An 18,438-nucleotide genomic window follows, 5' to 3' on the forward strand; every position below is an offset into this window, starting at 1 on the left:
GCCAGATGCTGAGGCCCTCCTTGCAGATTCCCTAGCTCTCATGCAGTCAGGGGGTTCAAGCCAAGACCCTCACATGCTCTAGAAGAGGTGGCTTGTGGCAGGAACAGCTGGGCCCTTAAGCCTCCCCAGTGGGAAAATTACATTTTTTGGATACAGTTACTGAAGCACCAAGTCCAATGTAAATCTTCGGAGGGGAGTGTGTTCCACTGGTCTCCAGGATAATGGGAGGGCATGGACCATGAGCTAGAGCGGCCAGTCATGCTCTTGGCATGGCCTGCACTCTGATCCGGGAGAGAGAAACTGGGCCCCTCCTCTCATAAACCCCGTCAAAGTTTAACCATTTCCACTATAAAATTCACACAATCCTGGACAGATGCCCGCACAGTCAGGGAGCGGGGTGACCAAGTGCAGGGGAACCAGGCAGACAGTGCCAGATCGTTCCCCGCTGGCATATAAGATGCCAAGGAAGCCAGCAAGGCCTTTGGCTTGTGAGGTAGTTTCCAGCTTTGCAGGCAGAAAGGCTTTGATTTGGCTGCATGACACTGGTGCAAGCTATGTCACATTGCTTTGGGGTTAAGTCTTGGCGACTTTTCTTCCCAGCTTCCCACGGAGCTGGCAAGCAAGAGGAGCTGGTGAACCAGAGCGCACCTTGGAAACGAATTACGTGCTGTGGATTAGGAAGAAGGGACACAAGCAGTCAGCACCAAGGGCTGCATGGAGATGCTACAGAGGTCACGTCTCACCAGGACAGATCTCTACCCTCTCTCATTTTGGACAGGAAATGAAACCACCCATAAGCAGGAAGCCTTCTGTTCCAGCCTCCATCTCCCGCATTAAACCATCTGTTTGCAGAGAACCTCGCAGCCTTGTCTAGGCAAAACCCACTCCTCCCCAGCACCACACGCAAGCCCCAGAACTGCGGCTGCTACCCTGTCACCTGTCAAGTGCTCCTCCGAGGGAACGACTTTGCACGTCTTGAAGAACTCATCTGTTAAGCTATCCACCACCAGCAGCTTGGTCTCATCTCCCCCAGCTTTGATAGCTGTCACCACGTCAGAGTGCTGCTTCCCTTCCATGCACTGTCCGTTCACCTGCCGGAAGGGAAACGGGCAGAGTTAGAGGAAAGTCCATGAAAAAAGGAGATTTTTACTGAATTACCAGGCTGGCTGTGGGTTAGACAGAAATGCTGATACCAGTCACATGCTGACTATTATCCCATTCAGTTGCTACCGGGCTGGTATGGGAACAGGCAGGCTACTGCAGGGCTGTACGTTGTGAGGCACCTCCCGCCCCCAAGCAATAGACACATTCACTCTTGCCTACGTCAGACTTTGTTGTCCAGCAGCTCGGAACAGCCGCACCCCTAGCCTGGACAGGTGACAGTCCCCACGTGACAAGGGGAACGGATGCTTCACCTATGTTGTGACATTCCTCTCTCAGCTCCCGTTGGCCTGTTCCACTCAAATTCTACACTTCAGAAAGACTGACCAATTCTCTTATCTGACAGCCACACTTGGGATCCAGGCTGCCCTCAGACAAGTCACCACAAAAATATTCTGGCTGGCCCTATGGGAGGTGGGGAAGCCCTGAGCATTCAGCCCAATTTACAAGTGCATGTAGCAATGATGGAGGAGGAATGGGTTCCAATGACACCTTTGCCAAAACCTGCCCAGGAGGAAGAGCGGGTCTGGAAGAAGAGCTGGCCATGCCACAGAGGCCAGATCTGGGGTTTGACACAAAGATTGGGGCTCTGTAGTCTTGCAAGTTAGTCGCATTTCAGACTCTCTCTTATGAACGTTTCCTGTTTTGCACATGTCTGAGCCTGTCCTAAGCAACCACTGGACCGCTCTGAGCATTACCAGCTCTGAGCTGCACTCCTCATTTCTGAATAGGACATTGACTACATTAACTCAGCTGACCCGTGCTCCTTCCTACACAGCTGTGCTGTGGCTGCAGCTGATCAGATCTGCAGCTGATGGCAGGAGCGAGAGTCCAGACTCTCTGAGTACAGAGGCTTTTCATAAGTCCCATTCCTCTGTATTATAACTTAGGGACACGGAAGAATGCCTGCAGCGGAAAAGCAACCCAGGCTACATCCACACTAGAAAAGGTTTGCCAGCATAGCTATCCCATCAAACTCACCTTGTGTAGACATAGCGGATACCAGCCAGAGAGTGCTTTTTTGCCACTGTAGCTTGTATCAGTTTGGTGAGCAAAATAACCCATCCCAGCAAAAGCACTTTGATACCAGTATAGCTGCATCTACACTAGGGCTTTTGCTGGTACGGAAACGTCACACACATACATAAATCACACCTCTAACCAACACTGTTATACCAGCAAAAGTTTCTAGTGTAGACCAGGCTCTAGTCATGAATCATAGAAGATTAGGGTTGGAAGAGACCTCAGGAGGTCATCTAGTCCAACCCCCTGCTCAAAGCAGGACCAACTCCAGCTAAATCACTATGAGACACTACAGTGCTTTTAGACTGCGATGGAAACCCCAGGAAGGAAAGAGGAGTCGTATGCCAAAAACTGGATCTAGTCCCTTCCTATTGGCCTTACACGGCATTCGGGAACTTCAGACTTGTGGCTCAGTCCACATGCTGCTTCCCCCAAGCCCAGATGTTCACACGAAATCCACACTTATCTCCTCCCCCAACCCACACCCCACTACTCTACAGCAATGCACACTTGACTGTGGAGAGCAAGGCTAACTCGTAACTCGCCATCTCACAGCCCCTCCCTGTACAGGGAGCACGAGGCACTGGGGTTGCTAGGATAGGACAAAAGGATTTGACCAGCTAGAGACAACGGCTTTTTAACAGAACGAACTGACACAGCCTCACAGCTGACCCAAGGGCAGCATGTCCCACCATGAACATTTAACCTGTGCTCCAAGCGAGCGGCTGGCAGGTTCAGTCATGATGGGGGAGGCGGAAAGGCTGGAGTGACTTGCTGGTGACTGTCCCATCAATGCACTGGTGGGATTCCAGCAGGATGAGTCAGAACAGTGCTGCAGAGACTTTCACCTGGGAACAGCCTGAAGACAGGGGAAATGGCTTCGAGACCAGGGCCAGGAAGTCTTTGGAGAGCTCTGTGGAGGGCATTCCCAACGGCACACCTGGCACGTGGAAGGTGGGGTAGCCTGGAAAAGGGTTTGTTATTGGTTGTCCTAGCAAGGATGGCAGCCAGAGCTCCGCCACCCTCGAGCCCTGCAGGTCCCCAGAGCTAGCCTTTCGGGGATTAGCAGAGCAGCCAGCAAAACCTCATTAAAATCAGATTTTCTCTAAGTGATTAGCACAGGACTACACAGCAAAGCTGCCAGGAGCGCAGGGCAGCATATGCACACAGGCTGGGCCACAGACCTGTAGCAAGAGCATGAGGCACTGTGTGTACAAAGGCTGGAGGAGAGCTGCCACACGGGCTCCTACACACTAACTAAAGAGGCCAGGAAACAGCCTCTGCCACCTCCTGGCATACGTATCAGGGCCTGAACATGCTCAGTGTACTATGCCCTAGAAAGCAGAGCTGTCACACAGGATCCACTGCAGACTCATCCTCCTACAGACAGCAGTGAAGGGATTCCTGTTAATGTCCTGGCCCCGGACAGCAACATGTGAGGGAGAGGTGGGTGGGTGTGACCATCCCAGAGACTTCGGTTGTGACTATAGGACGACTGGGCCAGCGTCAGGACTCAAGTCATAGACAAAGCCACACTGCAGAGGCTGATTCTAACTACTCATTCCTTGATGGATAAAACCAGACCCCAAGCGAATGGACTGCAAGACTTGAGTTTTCCTTACTTTGCACAGGAAGAGGACACACTTCTCACGCTACTAACCCCAGAGGAGAGTCTGGGCCCAGTTCAGATGACTACGCTCATGGGTGCAAGATGTGGAATGCAGCATCTTCACGACGTTGCCGATCTCCATCCCCCTGGCATCCAACGGAGGCCCCCTCCCACGCACTGCCCTCTGCGACCTCGTCAGAGGTTCCCATGCTTCCCCACTCATTCTCTCCTCCTCTCCTAGCTGCACCCTGAACGTACCTCGATGATGCGGTCTTGCGGAAGTAGCCCTGATGATTCAGCCGGCGAGTCTGGATCCACGGCCCGGATGTACTGCCCCGGCTTGGTTTTGTCACTGTGGAGGTTGAATCCGTAGCCATTAGGGCCCTTCTTCATCAGGCAGAGACGAGGCCGCAGCTCTTTCTGCCGGGAAGGAACACACATGAAAGCGGTGGTTAATAGTCACTTACCCTGCCTCCAGCCCACGATCAGAGACAGCCCAGGCCTGATTCAGCACCCGTCCGGAAGCAATGTGGTCTCACAGGACTGGGAGCCAACAGCTCCGCATTCCAGTCTTAGCCCTGCCTGCCATCAAGTCGGTACACAGCACTGGAAAGTCAGCCTTTGAGTCTCCATCTCCTACAGTCTGTCTACACTGCGATGTAAGCCCAGGGTTTGAACTCGGGCTCAAGCCTAATCCCCCTGCCGGCGACACACAAATTGCCCTAGCTCAGGACTTGGACCCAAGGTCATAGGACCCCACGGGGTTGGAGGGTCTGAGCCTGAGTCAAAGCGGGACCCAGGGTTCAAGCCCTATTGCTTTGCAATGTAGACACAGCCCCACTGACTCGTGCTCCGGGAGTCCACCAAAAGCGTTCCATAATCCCACGGGCTGACTTTGTGTCCCCCAGACAGTCAAGATTTCCCACACTGCACCATCAACTAGGGGCTAAAGCGGCCACATTTTAGGAGGGTGCAAGGAAGTCTGGGATACGGGTGGTTGGACTCGGGCCCGTACAGTGCAGATGCTGGAGCCCCAGGCTAGGGCCCAGGGTTCAACAACAAGTGTTACAAAATGCACGTAGACCATCAAGTCCTAGGTCAAAAAACCCAGGGTCTGCTACCTTGAGCTCTACTACACCTGGGCTTCCCTTGCAGTGTAAACATGTCCCCAGTCTGTAAAACGGACCCAGGAGTTAGCTGCGTCACAGAGGAGTTGAGTACTAACTTCTATTAAGTGTTCATAAAGTGCTTTGAAGACACAAAGTGCAGGGTGTATTATGTGAACACCCTTTCCTCTCCCAGGGAGGGCGCCCTCCCTTCCCCGGCCTGTCCCGCAGATGGACGGCAGCACTTACCTTTCATTTCCCGGCTGTTTACCTCCAGTTGCGGGACTTAGTGTTGCTTTAGAAGCAATTGCCACATGAGGGTGGAGGAACGGCCACGCCCACCTGGCCTTGAAAGGCAGGCGGCTGCAGTTACTGAAGCCAAGCAGATTACAGAGCATGGGGATTTCTTTAGAGAGGGATTCAAGCATTCCCAATGCTGCCCAGACGGACTCAGGCCCCAGTGCCACGCTGCTGTTCAAATGGCCAGGCAGGTGAGCATACAGCAAGGTCAGGCCAGAGACTACATCAAAGTGTTCTGTACCCAGGAGCCCCTTCCGATGCCCGAGCTTAGAGGACAGACCCCTCCCTGTTCACACACGCACCCTCTCTTTCATATAAGCATAATCCCCCTTCAGTTGGTTTCTTTCCGGGACTCAAGAGGTGTTGAGAGTATCAGACTGTGCTGTTGGACTACACACAGATACAAGTTATGGACTTATCTCCCTGGACAGCCTCTCCCCCAGAGAGGCACATCAGCGACTCTCTGGTGCCATTTCGACTGATTCCCACCTTAAAAGCCCCATTGTCCTGCACCCTTCCTCCACCATCAAACCAGATAACAAGAGAGCTGTGTCAGCGGGGCAACCTCCCACCACCCCACCAACTCAGACCCCCCTGGATCAGTTCTTGGCCCTTCTCTCAATGCCAGATGCTTACTCCGAGAAGCAGAGCCTGCCTTCCACCCTGCTCCTCACACCAGGACCTTTCTGAAGGGCTGAAACCCCGCAGTGCACCGTGACACTGAGAGGCGTTACCCAGAAACCTTCCCTTCACCGAGGGCTTCTGCACCTGCACTGGCAGCAAGCACAGAGCAGCTGGCCTCACAAGCTTGCCGCGATTCCTGCACGAGCGCTGGAGCCCATTTCCCTCCTCATGGGGCCTCCGAGTCAGCCAGGTGCGACTTCACCAGGAAACATATTTAGTTTCCCGGGAGAATGGAGTTTTAGCATCTAAAATAACAAGGGCTTCTGGCTCAATGCCAGACAGGGCAGACAGATTCTCTGGCTCTACTTCTAGTTGCAGAGACATTCTCAGCTTGTCTCTAACGCCGTCCAATCTATGGGCAGATGCTCTGGATAATTCAGCCCACAGTGTGGACTCAATACTATTCGAGGATACCCAAGTAGCCAGGACAGCAAGACACCCACTTCATCCCATCTAGCCAGGAGCTTGCATCCCATCCCATCAAGCAGACCTGGCTAGCGAGAGCCATCTGTGGAACAGCCAGATTTAATTACTAACTCACGTCTAGAAACCACACCCAGAAAAACTCCTAGGACACAGAGCAGCAGCCCATCTGCTCAGCGCACAGGTCACCACGAACACATCACCACAGGGCCGGAATCCAGTTCCAGGTCTTTAGCCTCATCTCCAAAGCCTTCCATGGAATCAGTCCTTGCTCCCTGAGAGTGAGCGCATCACCCCCTCCATGGCCATGATCTCCTGCAATAGCTACCTTCCACCAGAACTGTGGAACCACCCCTTTCGGAACAAATTTCAAAACGCATTCCCCTGACTTGGGTTTCCCTCAGCAAGCTCTTTCCACACAAACAACAAGGTACTCTTCGGCCTAGTCAAGCTATTTCTCCATCTGCTGGGAAGCAAGAGGTTAAAATTATTTCTCTCTTCAATACGTGGGAGGTGCTCAGACACAGTGATGGTGCTACACAAATACCTCAGGATACTTCCAGCTCCTGGCTTGCACTCCCTCCCCCATCCCCTTGCCTCCTTCCCCTGAGAGTTGTTAAAACCAGGCAAAAAAGTCTGAATAGCCCCGCAACATTCAGTGGCCCAGAAGAGATCCGTCTGCCAGACATCTCTGAAGAGCTGAGCAAGCCCATCCCTGGAATTCGATTCCTCATGTGCAGTCAGACCTCTGCTAAAGGAGAAACACCAGTTTCCAGTGTCACTCCAAGCTCACCCTCCCCCCATGTCCTCCACTCCCTTTCTATTGCCTGCCAATAGCCACGCTGCTGGATACAACCGAATTTAGTGGCCCAGCTTGGTGGGTATGTGGGTCTCAGCCAAGTCTGTGTTTATTGAAACCAGTGTTATATTTACAGTAAAGCTCTGAGAGGGACAAGAGTGGGGAGGAGGTGGAGGATGAAGTGAATATCAAGCTTCACTGGCCCTCAAACCAGACAGACCAATTACCTGTCCTGAAACTACCCACCAGCAGTTCAGCAAGAACAGAACAATCAGTGACGGAACAGCTTTCCCTGGAGGATCTCAGAGCACATTAGTCGCACTTAACACCTGGGTAATGTAGGTACCACATTACAGATGGTAAAAAAGGCAGACAGCTTGGAGCTTGCCTAGAGCAGTGGTTCCCAAACTGGGGTTTGCAAAATGTTACAAGGGGTTCTCGGGAAAAAATTCCCTAATGGCAGACAGAGCTGTCCCTAGGCACCCCGGGGCCAGCAGGCTGGAGCCCCTGGACTTCCAAGAGCTAAGCAGATCAAAGCAAGCATATCTAGCACACTGAGGAGATTTAAACTTCAAGACTCCTTATAAGAAATGGAAAGGGAGGGGGATATTTTTTGCCTTTTTTTTTTTTAATTAAATAGGCAGCTAGTATTGTTTTAAAATTATGAAGAACAGGTTTAAGCTTTGTTGTAACGTGTGTTGTTTGTCTGGACTGCTCAAGACCTGAATGCTTGTGTAGGAGGAACTCTGAGTTGGCTTCTTAAATCGCTTCCTGCTGTTTCACATCTGATACTCCTTGATGAAACATAGGAGCCTTGTCTTATAGCAGGCTTATTCAAAGGGATACAAGCTATGAAAGTGAGATCTTGGAAAACTGTTGCCGTTTTCATCATGCAATAAAAATACTGTAACAAAATAATAATTAATAGTGTGTAATACGCCGGTCATAAAAACAAATTTTACATATCCAAGATTACTGCTTTTATAATTTATACTCGGGTAAAGAAGAAAATCCCTGGAAATATTCATTTTTAGGAGGCGGTTCGTGAGACTTGACATTTTAGTGAAAGTGGTTCACAGGTTGTTAAAGTTTGGAAACCACTGGCCTAGAGCAACTCAGCGAGTCTTCAGCTGAACACTGGTGTCCCAACAACACCAAGTCCCTGCTCTAACTACTAGGGGAAACTCTTGGTGACTGCAAAATTCGAGAAGAGGCCAAACTATGGTGCAGTCAACACAGGGGGTAAAACATAACATTTCCTCAGGAGACAAAGAATATCCAGCTCCCCAGAGATTTAGAATGTCCCCCACCCCACAGCCTTCCTCCACTGCCTTTATGTGGAGATCAAAACTGCTTCTGAAGCAGAGTCTTAGTGAGGAACAAACTCTAGAAATGCCTGTTGACACTTGCCCTGAAATGCCGCACAGCGGACGGATGGATTTGAAGCTGCTTGTAATAATCCGTGAATACTATTAACCTGGCCATTGTCTGCTTCATGCATATAGTGAGTTAATTCAACAGCAGCACTGTCACGAAACGCACCCAGGAAGCGTGGTGCGGGGAGGTGGAACAAAATATACTTCTCAGAAAGAGCCTCTGTGATTCAGAAACCTCTTGTGCTAACTGGCAGAGAGCATGGGAGGCACAGAGCTTTTCATGGATCCAGAGTCAAGTACATGTACAATAATTCACCAAAGGGTGGCATGTAAGGTCTATGCCAAGAGCTCACCAATCATCATAATCATTGCTAAATGTATGGATGGATAATTACAGGTTTCGGAGTAGCAGCGGTGTTAGTCTGTAGCTGCAAAAAAGAACAGGAGTATTTGTGGCACCTTAGAGACTAACAAATGTTAGTCTCTAAGGTGCCACAAGTACTCCTGTTCTTTTTGTACGGATAATATTTATGAAGCTTGTGTCTATACTGGAAACTAAAGCATTGAATTGAAGGCAGGTCACCAGGAGGTGACGTGCCTGGGACAGGTTCTGGTCGGCAGGGGGTAGCAGATGCTTATCTCTCACTCTGGTCATTGTCTCTCTCACAATGGAAGTCTATTAACACGTGTTGTCACCACCAGCTAATCAAGATTGCAAAATCAACAAGAGATGGCAGAATCTACAGAAAGGAACACAGAGCGGGAGGGTGTCCAGCTTATGAATAGGGCTCAAAAGGACTGTTTGGATACATCTGGGGTTGCAGGGAGAGACACCGAATCCTCCACTGAGGAGGCAAGTTGGCAGTGTGGCTGGCCTCAGGAAAAGGGATCACAGCCTGCCTGGCTGAAAAACCACTGAAAGGACTCTGGAGTGAGCCTAGCTCTAAAAGATGTGAAGGTATCTAGTGAAACAAGTCTAGGTTCTAGAATGGGTGTTATGCTTTTATTTTATAGGGAGGTTGTGGAATCTCCATCATTGGAGGGTTTTAAGAGCAGATAAACACCTGTCAGGGAATGTGTCAAAGGAGGCGCAATCTGTGTGCTTGCCTTTTTTTTTTTTTATAAAAAGAAAACTAAAGAGCTCTGTCAGCCCTGGGCGGCTGGGGCTCGTGCAGAAGGGCCGTGCACACCCAGAAAGCAGGGATAAAGTGGACAGCCAGCGCCCCACTGCCCTGGGGCTGACAGCTGGATCCCCACCATGCGGGCTTAGGCTCTCCCCACCGAGAGGCAGCCTGGGCTTGGGCTCTTCTTCTGGAGGTGGTGGGGCTCTAGCTGTCAGCCCCACACAGAAGTAAGGGTGGTAATGGGGCACTAGGTCTTGACAAATATCACTTTTCACATTACTACCCTTGCTTCTGTGCCGCTTTGGGGTGGGGTGTAAATGACAAACACAAAGAAGGGGGACCCGATCAAATAAGTTCGAGAGCCACAGCTCTAGATAATACTTAGCCCTGCTGTGAGCGCAGGGGACTGGACTAGAAGATCTCTTGAGGTCCCTTCCAGTCCTGCACTTCAATGGTTACACAGAATCAGCCTTTCCAATATTTCTACTTGCTGTCATTTGAATCTTTGTTAAACAGACATTTACTGGTTTTCACTACAAACTTACAGACGTGCTGTATGTTAAGAGGAGGGGTGATCTGAGATGGAACTGGTAAACTGGGGAGAACAGCTTCTCTGGGAGCAGTGAATCTGTGACTGTGCAGTGCAACAGGGGCTGGACACACCAGGGGACTGCGAGGTTGAGGTGTGCCCATCGCTAACCTGCCGAGGGACAGCGGAGCCTGTGTAGGCCGAGAGGGGAGGGCTTGCATTGTCTGTGGCCAGTGAAGTCAGGGCGCTGGCTACAACTGGTAGACACATGGCTTCCTTGCACGGAGGGCAGGTGGTAACAAGGTGCCTCAGTCCTGAGTGCCCTGGGAAGTGCCCTGTTGCTCACCCTGATTTCACACCCAGTGTTGCTCGGACTGGGTTTGGACCACAAGCCCATGAAACTGAAAGCAAAGAACTTTGGCTGGATTGGAAGAGTCCCTGCAGCACAGGGGGACAGAGAGCTAAGGCAAACCCAGACTCCAGAGGTCAGGGGCCTGAGCTAAGACAGGCCTGTCTAAGACTCTAGGTAAGACAGACCTGCTTTGAAATCCTCTCTCAGTAAAGTTACTCTTCGCTCCTGGGCTTATGGGAACAACGCCTTTGCTTTAAGAAGGCTGGGTGGGTCACTGCATTTATTGCCAGTCACAAGCTCCTGGAGGGAAGATTTCCAGGTGCCGGGAAGCATGGTCGATGCCTGGGGCTGGTAGCCCAGGACTTGGCATTAGGCTCCCTCTGCACTACAAGACAGGGGTATGATTCCCAGTGTGCGTAGACAGACTCGTGTGAATTCACCTGAGCTAGCATGCTAACGTAGCTGCGATAGCATGGGCAGCGGTGGCATCCTGCCAGCCACCCTGAGCAGAAACCTGCCTGAATCCCATGGGTCCGTCCTTGGGGCTGCTAGCACAGTACTGCCACCACTGCCCACGCTCCCACAGCTACACTACTTCTTTAGCGTGCTAGCTCACAGGAGCGCGGGCACGAGTACGTCTGTAGAACCCGGGAATCAGACCGCCAGCTCATAGCACAGGCTTAGCCCAAGAGTGGGAGAATCGTGTGGTCCCACCCCAGTAAAAACACGGGACCAAGTGGGGATGCCCTCAAAGACCAGAGATGCAGCTAGCCCTGTAACCATAACAGCGACCATCTGATTTGGACAGCGATCTAGACAGTGTCAAGCAAACCCTGCACAACACCCCAGGCTCTAGCTTAGACGCTAGGCGGCTTAGTGTCTGCAAAAGCACTTAGTCAAATGACAACAGGACTTGGCACAACACCCCTCCCTCCCACCCGTAAGGGCTGATGTGATCAAACACTGGGCTGGCGCCCATGCTGGCTTGGGGATTGCAGCACCATTTCCCAGCACGTGCAGCTGTCACCCTCTGGACCTGGGCATGATGGTAAATCCCTGACCTACCTACTCATCACACTTCCCGCGTTCCCTCACTGCGATACCTAGCCACCAACACCAGCAATTAAGATTTGCATTAAAGTTTATTATTGCAAGCTGCAGGACTGCATTCTGGACTCTGCCCTTTCCCTCCTCCTAGTCAGACTGCTCTTGTTTGTTCCTTTTTTTAATATTGACTCATGAGCTTCTGCTGTTGGGAGACGTGTTCCCACTGGCTGAACGAGTTGTGCCCCTGCTTCCAGAAGGCAGCCCCTTGCTCATCAGAGGCCAGGTCCCCGGTATCCTGAAGTTCCAAAACCAAATAAGCCTCAGGAGGAGTCTAACCAAAGGGACCTCTTGCTGCCAATGCATCCAGCCTGGGATTAATGCAAGATTGCTGGAAAGAAGCCTCTCTCCCTGCCTCTGCTGCACCAGCTGGCACAGAGCTCATAAGGCCAGCAGGGCAATGCACTGTAGTTCCTTCATGGTAGTGGTAGAGAACAAGGGCCCCGGTCTAAGAGGGGGTGGAAAAATGCCACAAGCAGTGCTCAGTTTGCCTCTTACCGAGGACAAATCACAGCAGAGTCTTGAGCAAGACGTCACGTTTACCGGATCTCCTGCCCCAGCTTGTTGCCAGCGTGAGAGAGAGAGCTAAACTCTGTGTGCGCGTGCGCACCCCCCCCCCCCCCGCTCTGCTGGCAGAGGCAGCAAGTTGCTTCCCACCGATAACTCCGAACAAAGCTGGGAGGCCGGGTTATTCCCACCACAGGGAGCGCCCGGAGCCAGGACTCAGCCAGGAGCTGGGAGGCGTGGGGAGAGGACTTTGCACAGGCATGGCTGGTGCGGCCGAGTCCCGTGGGCGGTTTATAAATAAGTCATTAATATATTCATTACATTTCATCCTCTGAAAGGCCGGATCCCTCATTAACTCAGGCCTCACAACAAGCCTGCCCAGCAGGGGGTCGGGGCCTTTGAAGGGGGTGAATTTAAAGACCAGAGGTTTTCTGGGAGGTGAGGGGCTTTATGAGCTGCTGAAAAATTCATTCCATCTCCTCCCCCCAACCCCGGGCTATGGAATGTATTCCCCAGTGCCAAGTTCACCCCGGTCATTTCCCAGGCTGCCCCCGCCACGGCAGGGGCTGCATTTCTAACGGGCCTCCCAACTGGTTTCATTCAGCTTCAGAATTGAAGGGCCTAGGGCCTTTTCAAAGACAGGAAGGTAAGACAACACCCCCCACAAAGGACACTAAACCAAACCCTCTCCTCTCCTCTGAAGGCTGAGCCCACCCCGTTGTTCTCAGGCAGTTCGGTAGCCAAGAAACCATTTCGACCGCTTGGATTTTTGCTCAGTGCCATTCTACTCCCATGAGAGCGCAGCACTTCCGCTGCAGCCTCTGAAGACAAAATGTATATCCTGCCACCATGTCCGTGGGACTCCCTACTTCCTGTGGGCACACTCAGCCGGGATCCCCAGAGGTGGGCATGGAGGGATAGGTTAAAGCAAGATCCAGAGATCCAAGATAGGGAGGGGACCCACAAATCCAAGATACCCCAGGGCAGGGCTACCATCAGACAGTGGTAAGCTCTGCCCTGAGGACTGGGGAACAGGAGGCAGCATTGGCAAAGCAGGGAGCCTGGAGTGCAACTTTAGAAAGGGAGGGGCCTTTGCTGGAGTTAGATCTGGGCCTCATTTTGCCCCGATCCACCTTTGTGGGCAGGCTGTATCTAGAGAAGGGGTGGGCGAACTTTTTGGCCCGAGGGCCACATCGGAGTTGCGCAACTGTAGGAGGGCCGGGTAGGGAAGGCTGTGCTGCCTCCCCAAACAGCCTGGCCCCCGCCCCCTGTCCGCCCCCTCCCACTTCCTACCCCGACTTCCCTGCTCTCAGAACCCCCGACTCATCCAACCCCCTATTCCTTGTCCCCAGACCACCCCCTTGTGGGACCCCGCCCACTATCCAACCCCCCTGCTCCCTGTCCCCTGACCCCTATCCACACCCCCAACCCCGACAGTCCCCATGGGACTCCCACCCCCTATCCAACCGCCCTCTGCTCCTCATCCTCTCACCACCCCCTCCTGGGACCCCCAGCCCCTAACTGCCCCCCAGGATCCCACCCCCATATCCAACCCCCCCCTCACCCTGACCCCTATCCACACCCCCGCCCCCGACAGGCTCCCCGGGACTCCCACTTCCAACCTTCCGTGTTCCCCATCCCCTGATCACCTCCCCAGAACCTCCGCCCCATCCAACCACCCTCTCCTCCCTGACTGCCCCCCAGGACCCCTCGTTCCTTACCCAACCCCCCCGCTCCCCACCCCCTTACCAGCAGCAGGAGCTTGCAGCCGCGACACCTGGCCAGAGCCAGCTGCGCTCCCTACACTGCCCAGCGGGAGCGGCGGGCCAGAGCGCGGCCCGTGCAGCTGCAGGGAAGGGGGGACAGTGGGGGAGAGGCCAGGGACTAGACACCCCTGCCAGGAGCTCATGGGCTGGGCAGGACGGTCCTGCGGGCCATAGTTTGCCCACGTCTGATCTAGAGCCAAGCCAGAGGCTGATTGTACACCAGCCCTTGACTGACACTCCAAAACCACTCAGCACTCTTTTAGCCAAAGGTTTTAAACTATCCAGCTCTCTTGGTTTAAGTGTGGGGGAGGGTGGGTATCTGATCCACAGCGGGCAGACATCAACATAAAAACTCTTCTACACTTAGGGTAAGATCTTCAGAAGCTCCAAGGTTCCACTGAAAGTCAGTGGGACTTAAATGCCAAAACTACTTCAGCACAGACAGGGTGAGACTGTTTGTACTCATAATACGAAGCTGGACAGGCCTCTTGGTGAAGGATGTGCTGATCGCTATTTGCAATAGGCGTGTTTGCAACGGTGTTTCTGAACTTTTTGTCCTGCATTTGTTCAGTTCTTTGCACAGTGGGTCCCTGGGCCATGACTACGGCTCATGGGCTCTGTTGCCATACAAGTAATAAACAGCAACACCTAGACATGAAGGTGTCCTCCACCATAGTATCTGGTAACGCTTCACCTGACCAGTGCCAGCAGTCACAAACAAGCTTTTAATCTCGAGAGGGGGGCTGGTTCTCCAGAATGTAGGACAATGGCCTGGAATGACACAGTCCGAGAGAGAGTAATATGGAAAGCTACAAATGATCTTCTCTTACAGAACTTTTTCTCTACTTATAGTCCCAAGCTTCAACATTCCCAGCAAAAAGTCATCTGGGGCTTATACTTCCCGGATCCTGCTAATCACCATCCCCACTGTAGCCATGCTCTCATCTTAGCCTATAGCCTTAGCGCCTTCATGGAGTGACACCATCCACACAACTTGTTAACCTGGGGAACTTACTGCCATAGGTTAGCAGGATTGAAAGAGGGTTGGATGTGTTATATGGATAATGAAGATATCCAGTTGACATACCATTTTTTTTCAATTAACACTATAAACCCTCATGCTGTTGTGCACAAGCCAATCACTCAGTGACAGGGCTGGTGAGGGACTCCCTACTATGGGCAGCTCATTCCACCACCACCCATTGCGGAATTTTTAACACCTTCCTCAGAGAGGAAGGATGGAGCAGTTAGAACACTAGCTTGAGACTTGGGAGACCCAGGGTTAGTTCCCTGCTCCACCCCAGGCTTCCTGTGTGACCTTGGGCAACTCACTTGGGATCAGATTCTTACGAGAATTTAGGCACCCAACTCCCATAGTTATGAGCTAGGTACCCACACACCTTTAAAAGTCTCCCCCTTAGGCTCTCTGTGCCTCCGTTCCCATTTGTAAATGGGGGATGATCCTTCCTTACCTCACCGTGCCCTGGAGGCGCTCAGATGCTACTGGAAGGCAGGGCCATACAAGGACCTAAGACTAGACTAGACATCCTCTGAAGCACCTGGCTCAGGCGGCTTTCAAAGATGGGAGGCTGAACCAGTGGTCTGACTCAGTATGGCAATGCCTACGTTCCTAGAATAATCCTCCTCTGAGGACAGTTCTAGGTGACTTTTTTTTCTGTTACAATCAAAGACTAATTTCCTTTCCCCTCAATTCCTGGTACATGTTGACTTGCCATTAAAATACCTGATAAAGAAGCTGTTGCCCATTTTGCACAAGGAACAATCCACTATCTAAAGGTCACCTTCAAACAGGGTCTTTGATGCACCTTTGTGACCACTAGGATTGTTGTCTGTGTTATTAAAATCAGTCTCAGCTCCCCCAGACTCTAAATTCCCTTTAACCATCAAACGCAAAGCAAGGCTTAGCATACAAGTTCCCTTTCTTCATACCAGTCAACCAGCTAAACCGGATGCCGTGCATGCTTTTCAGTTCCCTGTTGTACGCCAAGGAGCGTATTGCAGTTGTACCTGTGATACAGCCATCTCAACATATAGGAGGTGCAAGGTGACCATTGTCAGATTCTGTGAAACATGCACGTTTGTATTGTGTTGCATTTGACAAACAGAATGGCAACATGCTAGAAGGGGCAGAGGTCAGGGTGACCATTCATCCTGATTTGGGGAACTTCCTCACTTGAGTGCCACAGCTACCATTTACATGGCAGTGCATCCTAGACACCTCATTGAGATTCCCCCCCACCCCACTATAAGGGACAGTCCCTACCCCCACAAGAGCTTAGAGTCTAACAAGGTTGATTTTCTCAACCTTTTTGTTGCATTAGTGCTCAGTTTTGTGCCTGGAGCCTACCGTACCAAAATGTGTACTAGAGCCAAAGTCTCCTGGATTGACCACACCTGGCTCTTCGCCCACATATTGTATCAAGAAACACCCTGAGAGAGAGACAGAAAGAGGGTGAGACAATGTCTTTTATTGAACCAACTTCTGCTGGCGAGAGAGCGCTCTTCCTCTGTGCAGCTCCAAAGCTTCTGCTAGTGAGACAGAGAAGCTGGTCCAGTTAAAGATGTTACCTCACCTACTTTGTCTCTCAAATATCCTGGGCCCGACAGGGCTACCACAACACTGCAGGAAAACACCATTGACAGAAACCCACTATGCCCACAGTGCCCCTTCAAGAACCTTTAAGGTGCAAGTTGCTCTGGTTTCTTGCCCTGCACACTAATCTCACTACAATGCCGTGCTCTGAGCAGAACGTACCACGACAAAGAACAAGCAGAACAAGTTCCTTCAGGAATACGGTTTGCTTTCGAAACAAGAGTTGGGCTCTTCCTCCTGTCTCAGACAGACTCAGACTCATAGACTTTAAGGTCAGAAGGGACCATTATGATCATCTAGTCTGACCTCCTGCACAAAGCAGGCCACAGAATCTCACCCACCCACTCCTATAACAAACCCCTAACCTATGTCTGAGTTATTGAAGTCCTCAAATCGTGGGGATTCCTCCTCCACGGCCGAGGCTCAGGGTTTGACACTGGTTATGCAATAAACCCCAGCAAAAAAAATAAAATAAAGGGTCAGCAAGTACCCTAGCATGACTCCAGCACTCATCCTCCGGGCCCATGCCCATACCCTCATGAGTTCTAGGGCCTGGGCAAGAAGAGACTCAACCCTCAGAAAGACTTTCCCATTGCTAAGACTGAAATTCCCGCTGACACGATGGTGCAAAGGAAGAGCTGCTGAACCCTCCCCCACCCCCTCAGAAACCCACACAGACTCTTCCTTCCTGAGCATGTCAAACTATCAGCAAGAGACACATGCCAGGACATCAAAGTTCCCCACCTCCTTTCTCCCTGCAGAACAGGGCATCCCTGTGGACCCAGCATCATGGCATCCAGGTGCTGGTCTAAATAGGATCAGCGACACACAATACACTCTCACTTTAGGTCCCCACTGTAACAGCCTGTCTTACCCTTGGAAAGCTGGATGCCTGGGGCCCAGCCAACCCTGATTACTAAGGAGCCACACCTGGGTGTGCATCAGGTGACTTCCCTATCAAGAGGGGCAGGAGGCTGCTGTAAAGTGTGGGGGCGGGAGCTGTAGCAAAGACTGAGGAAAGGCTCCTGCGGGGGGGACCCAGAGACCAGTAGAGTTGCCCCAGCGAGGAGGGCTAGGAGTAGCCTGCTAAAGCAGGAAGGCCCTGAGACACCAGGGGAGTTTGAGGCTTAAAGATGGAGGGAAGATTTTTGGATTTCAAATTTAAACTTGAAGTTAATAAACTAGACCTTACAGGAGGGCTGCTGTTATTGGTATTTGTAAAAGCCTCGTTTGGAATTTATTGAGGCACCAAGAAGGAAAACTGAGGCAAGGGGCCACTCGCAGAGCTGCCCTGGGGCCACTCATTTCCAGCCAGCACGTACCTCTCTCTAACGTTGACACTGGATGCCTGTGCCCACATTTAAACCATTTCTCAACACTTAAGACCAGAGAATTTGCAGCGACCTGGTAAGTATCAAGCTCACGTTCCAAACCCAAGCTACAGATTGGCTTGGGCTAGTACCCAGCACGCTTTCGGATATTATTTTGAAGAGGCCTTTCCTGCATTGAAACTGTGCTAGCTGGAGCTCTGCCGGAGAGCTGGCCCATCACAGTTCTTTGGTCTTTGCTTGACAGCAGTTTTGTAACCCAGGTGTAATTCATGAGGTTCAGCCTCCACTTTGCATAGGGTCTTATTAACAGTGGAGTGCAGATGGCTGCTTGAATTACCCACCTGGAGCCTGGCTCTGTACAACACAGAGATGCAAATGACGTCTTTGCAATGTGCAGCTGTACTGCGCAGTTACGAACAGACTGACTTGAGATGCATTTTACGCTCCTCCACGTCTGCTCTGTGACTCAGGAGAGAGTTTCTTAGCATTGTAGGTAGAGATTTTAGCTTCACTGTTTCTCCCTGCTTCTAGGTTTCAAAAGCCAGCTGGGAAGTCAGCAGTGATCCCCCCTCATTCCTAGCCATCCCTTGCATTACATCCTCATGAGAAACTCATGATTCCATTACCTAG

General features: G+C 51.7%; 1 protein-coding gene across 1 annotated transcript in view; it reads right to left on the reverse strand.

Moving 5' to 3' along the window:
* The window catches only part of SLC9A3R1 (SLC9A3 regulator 1), a 39,496-nt gene that overhangs the window by 10,620 nt on the left and 10,438 nt on the right, over positions 1–18,438 (reverse strand). Inside the window, exons 2-3 of the mRNA XM_044982139.1 lie at positions 4,052–4,213; positions 938–1,091 (exon numbers count right to left, since the gene is read on the reverse strand). Coding sequence (XP_044838074.1) covers positions 938–1,091; positions 4,052–4,213 — 316 coding nt within the window. The remainder of the gene's footprint in view (positions 1–937; positions 1,092–4,051; positions 4,214–18,438) is intronic.

Source organism: Mauremys mutica, chromosome 12 (assembly GCF_020497125.1).
Source record: "Mauremys mutica isolate MM-2020 ecotype Southern chromosome 12, ASM2049712v1, whole genome shotgun sequence".
NCBI classification, from domain to species: Eukaryota; Metazoa; Chordata; order Testudines; family Geoemydidae; genus Mauremys; species Mauremys mutica.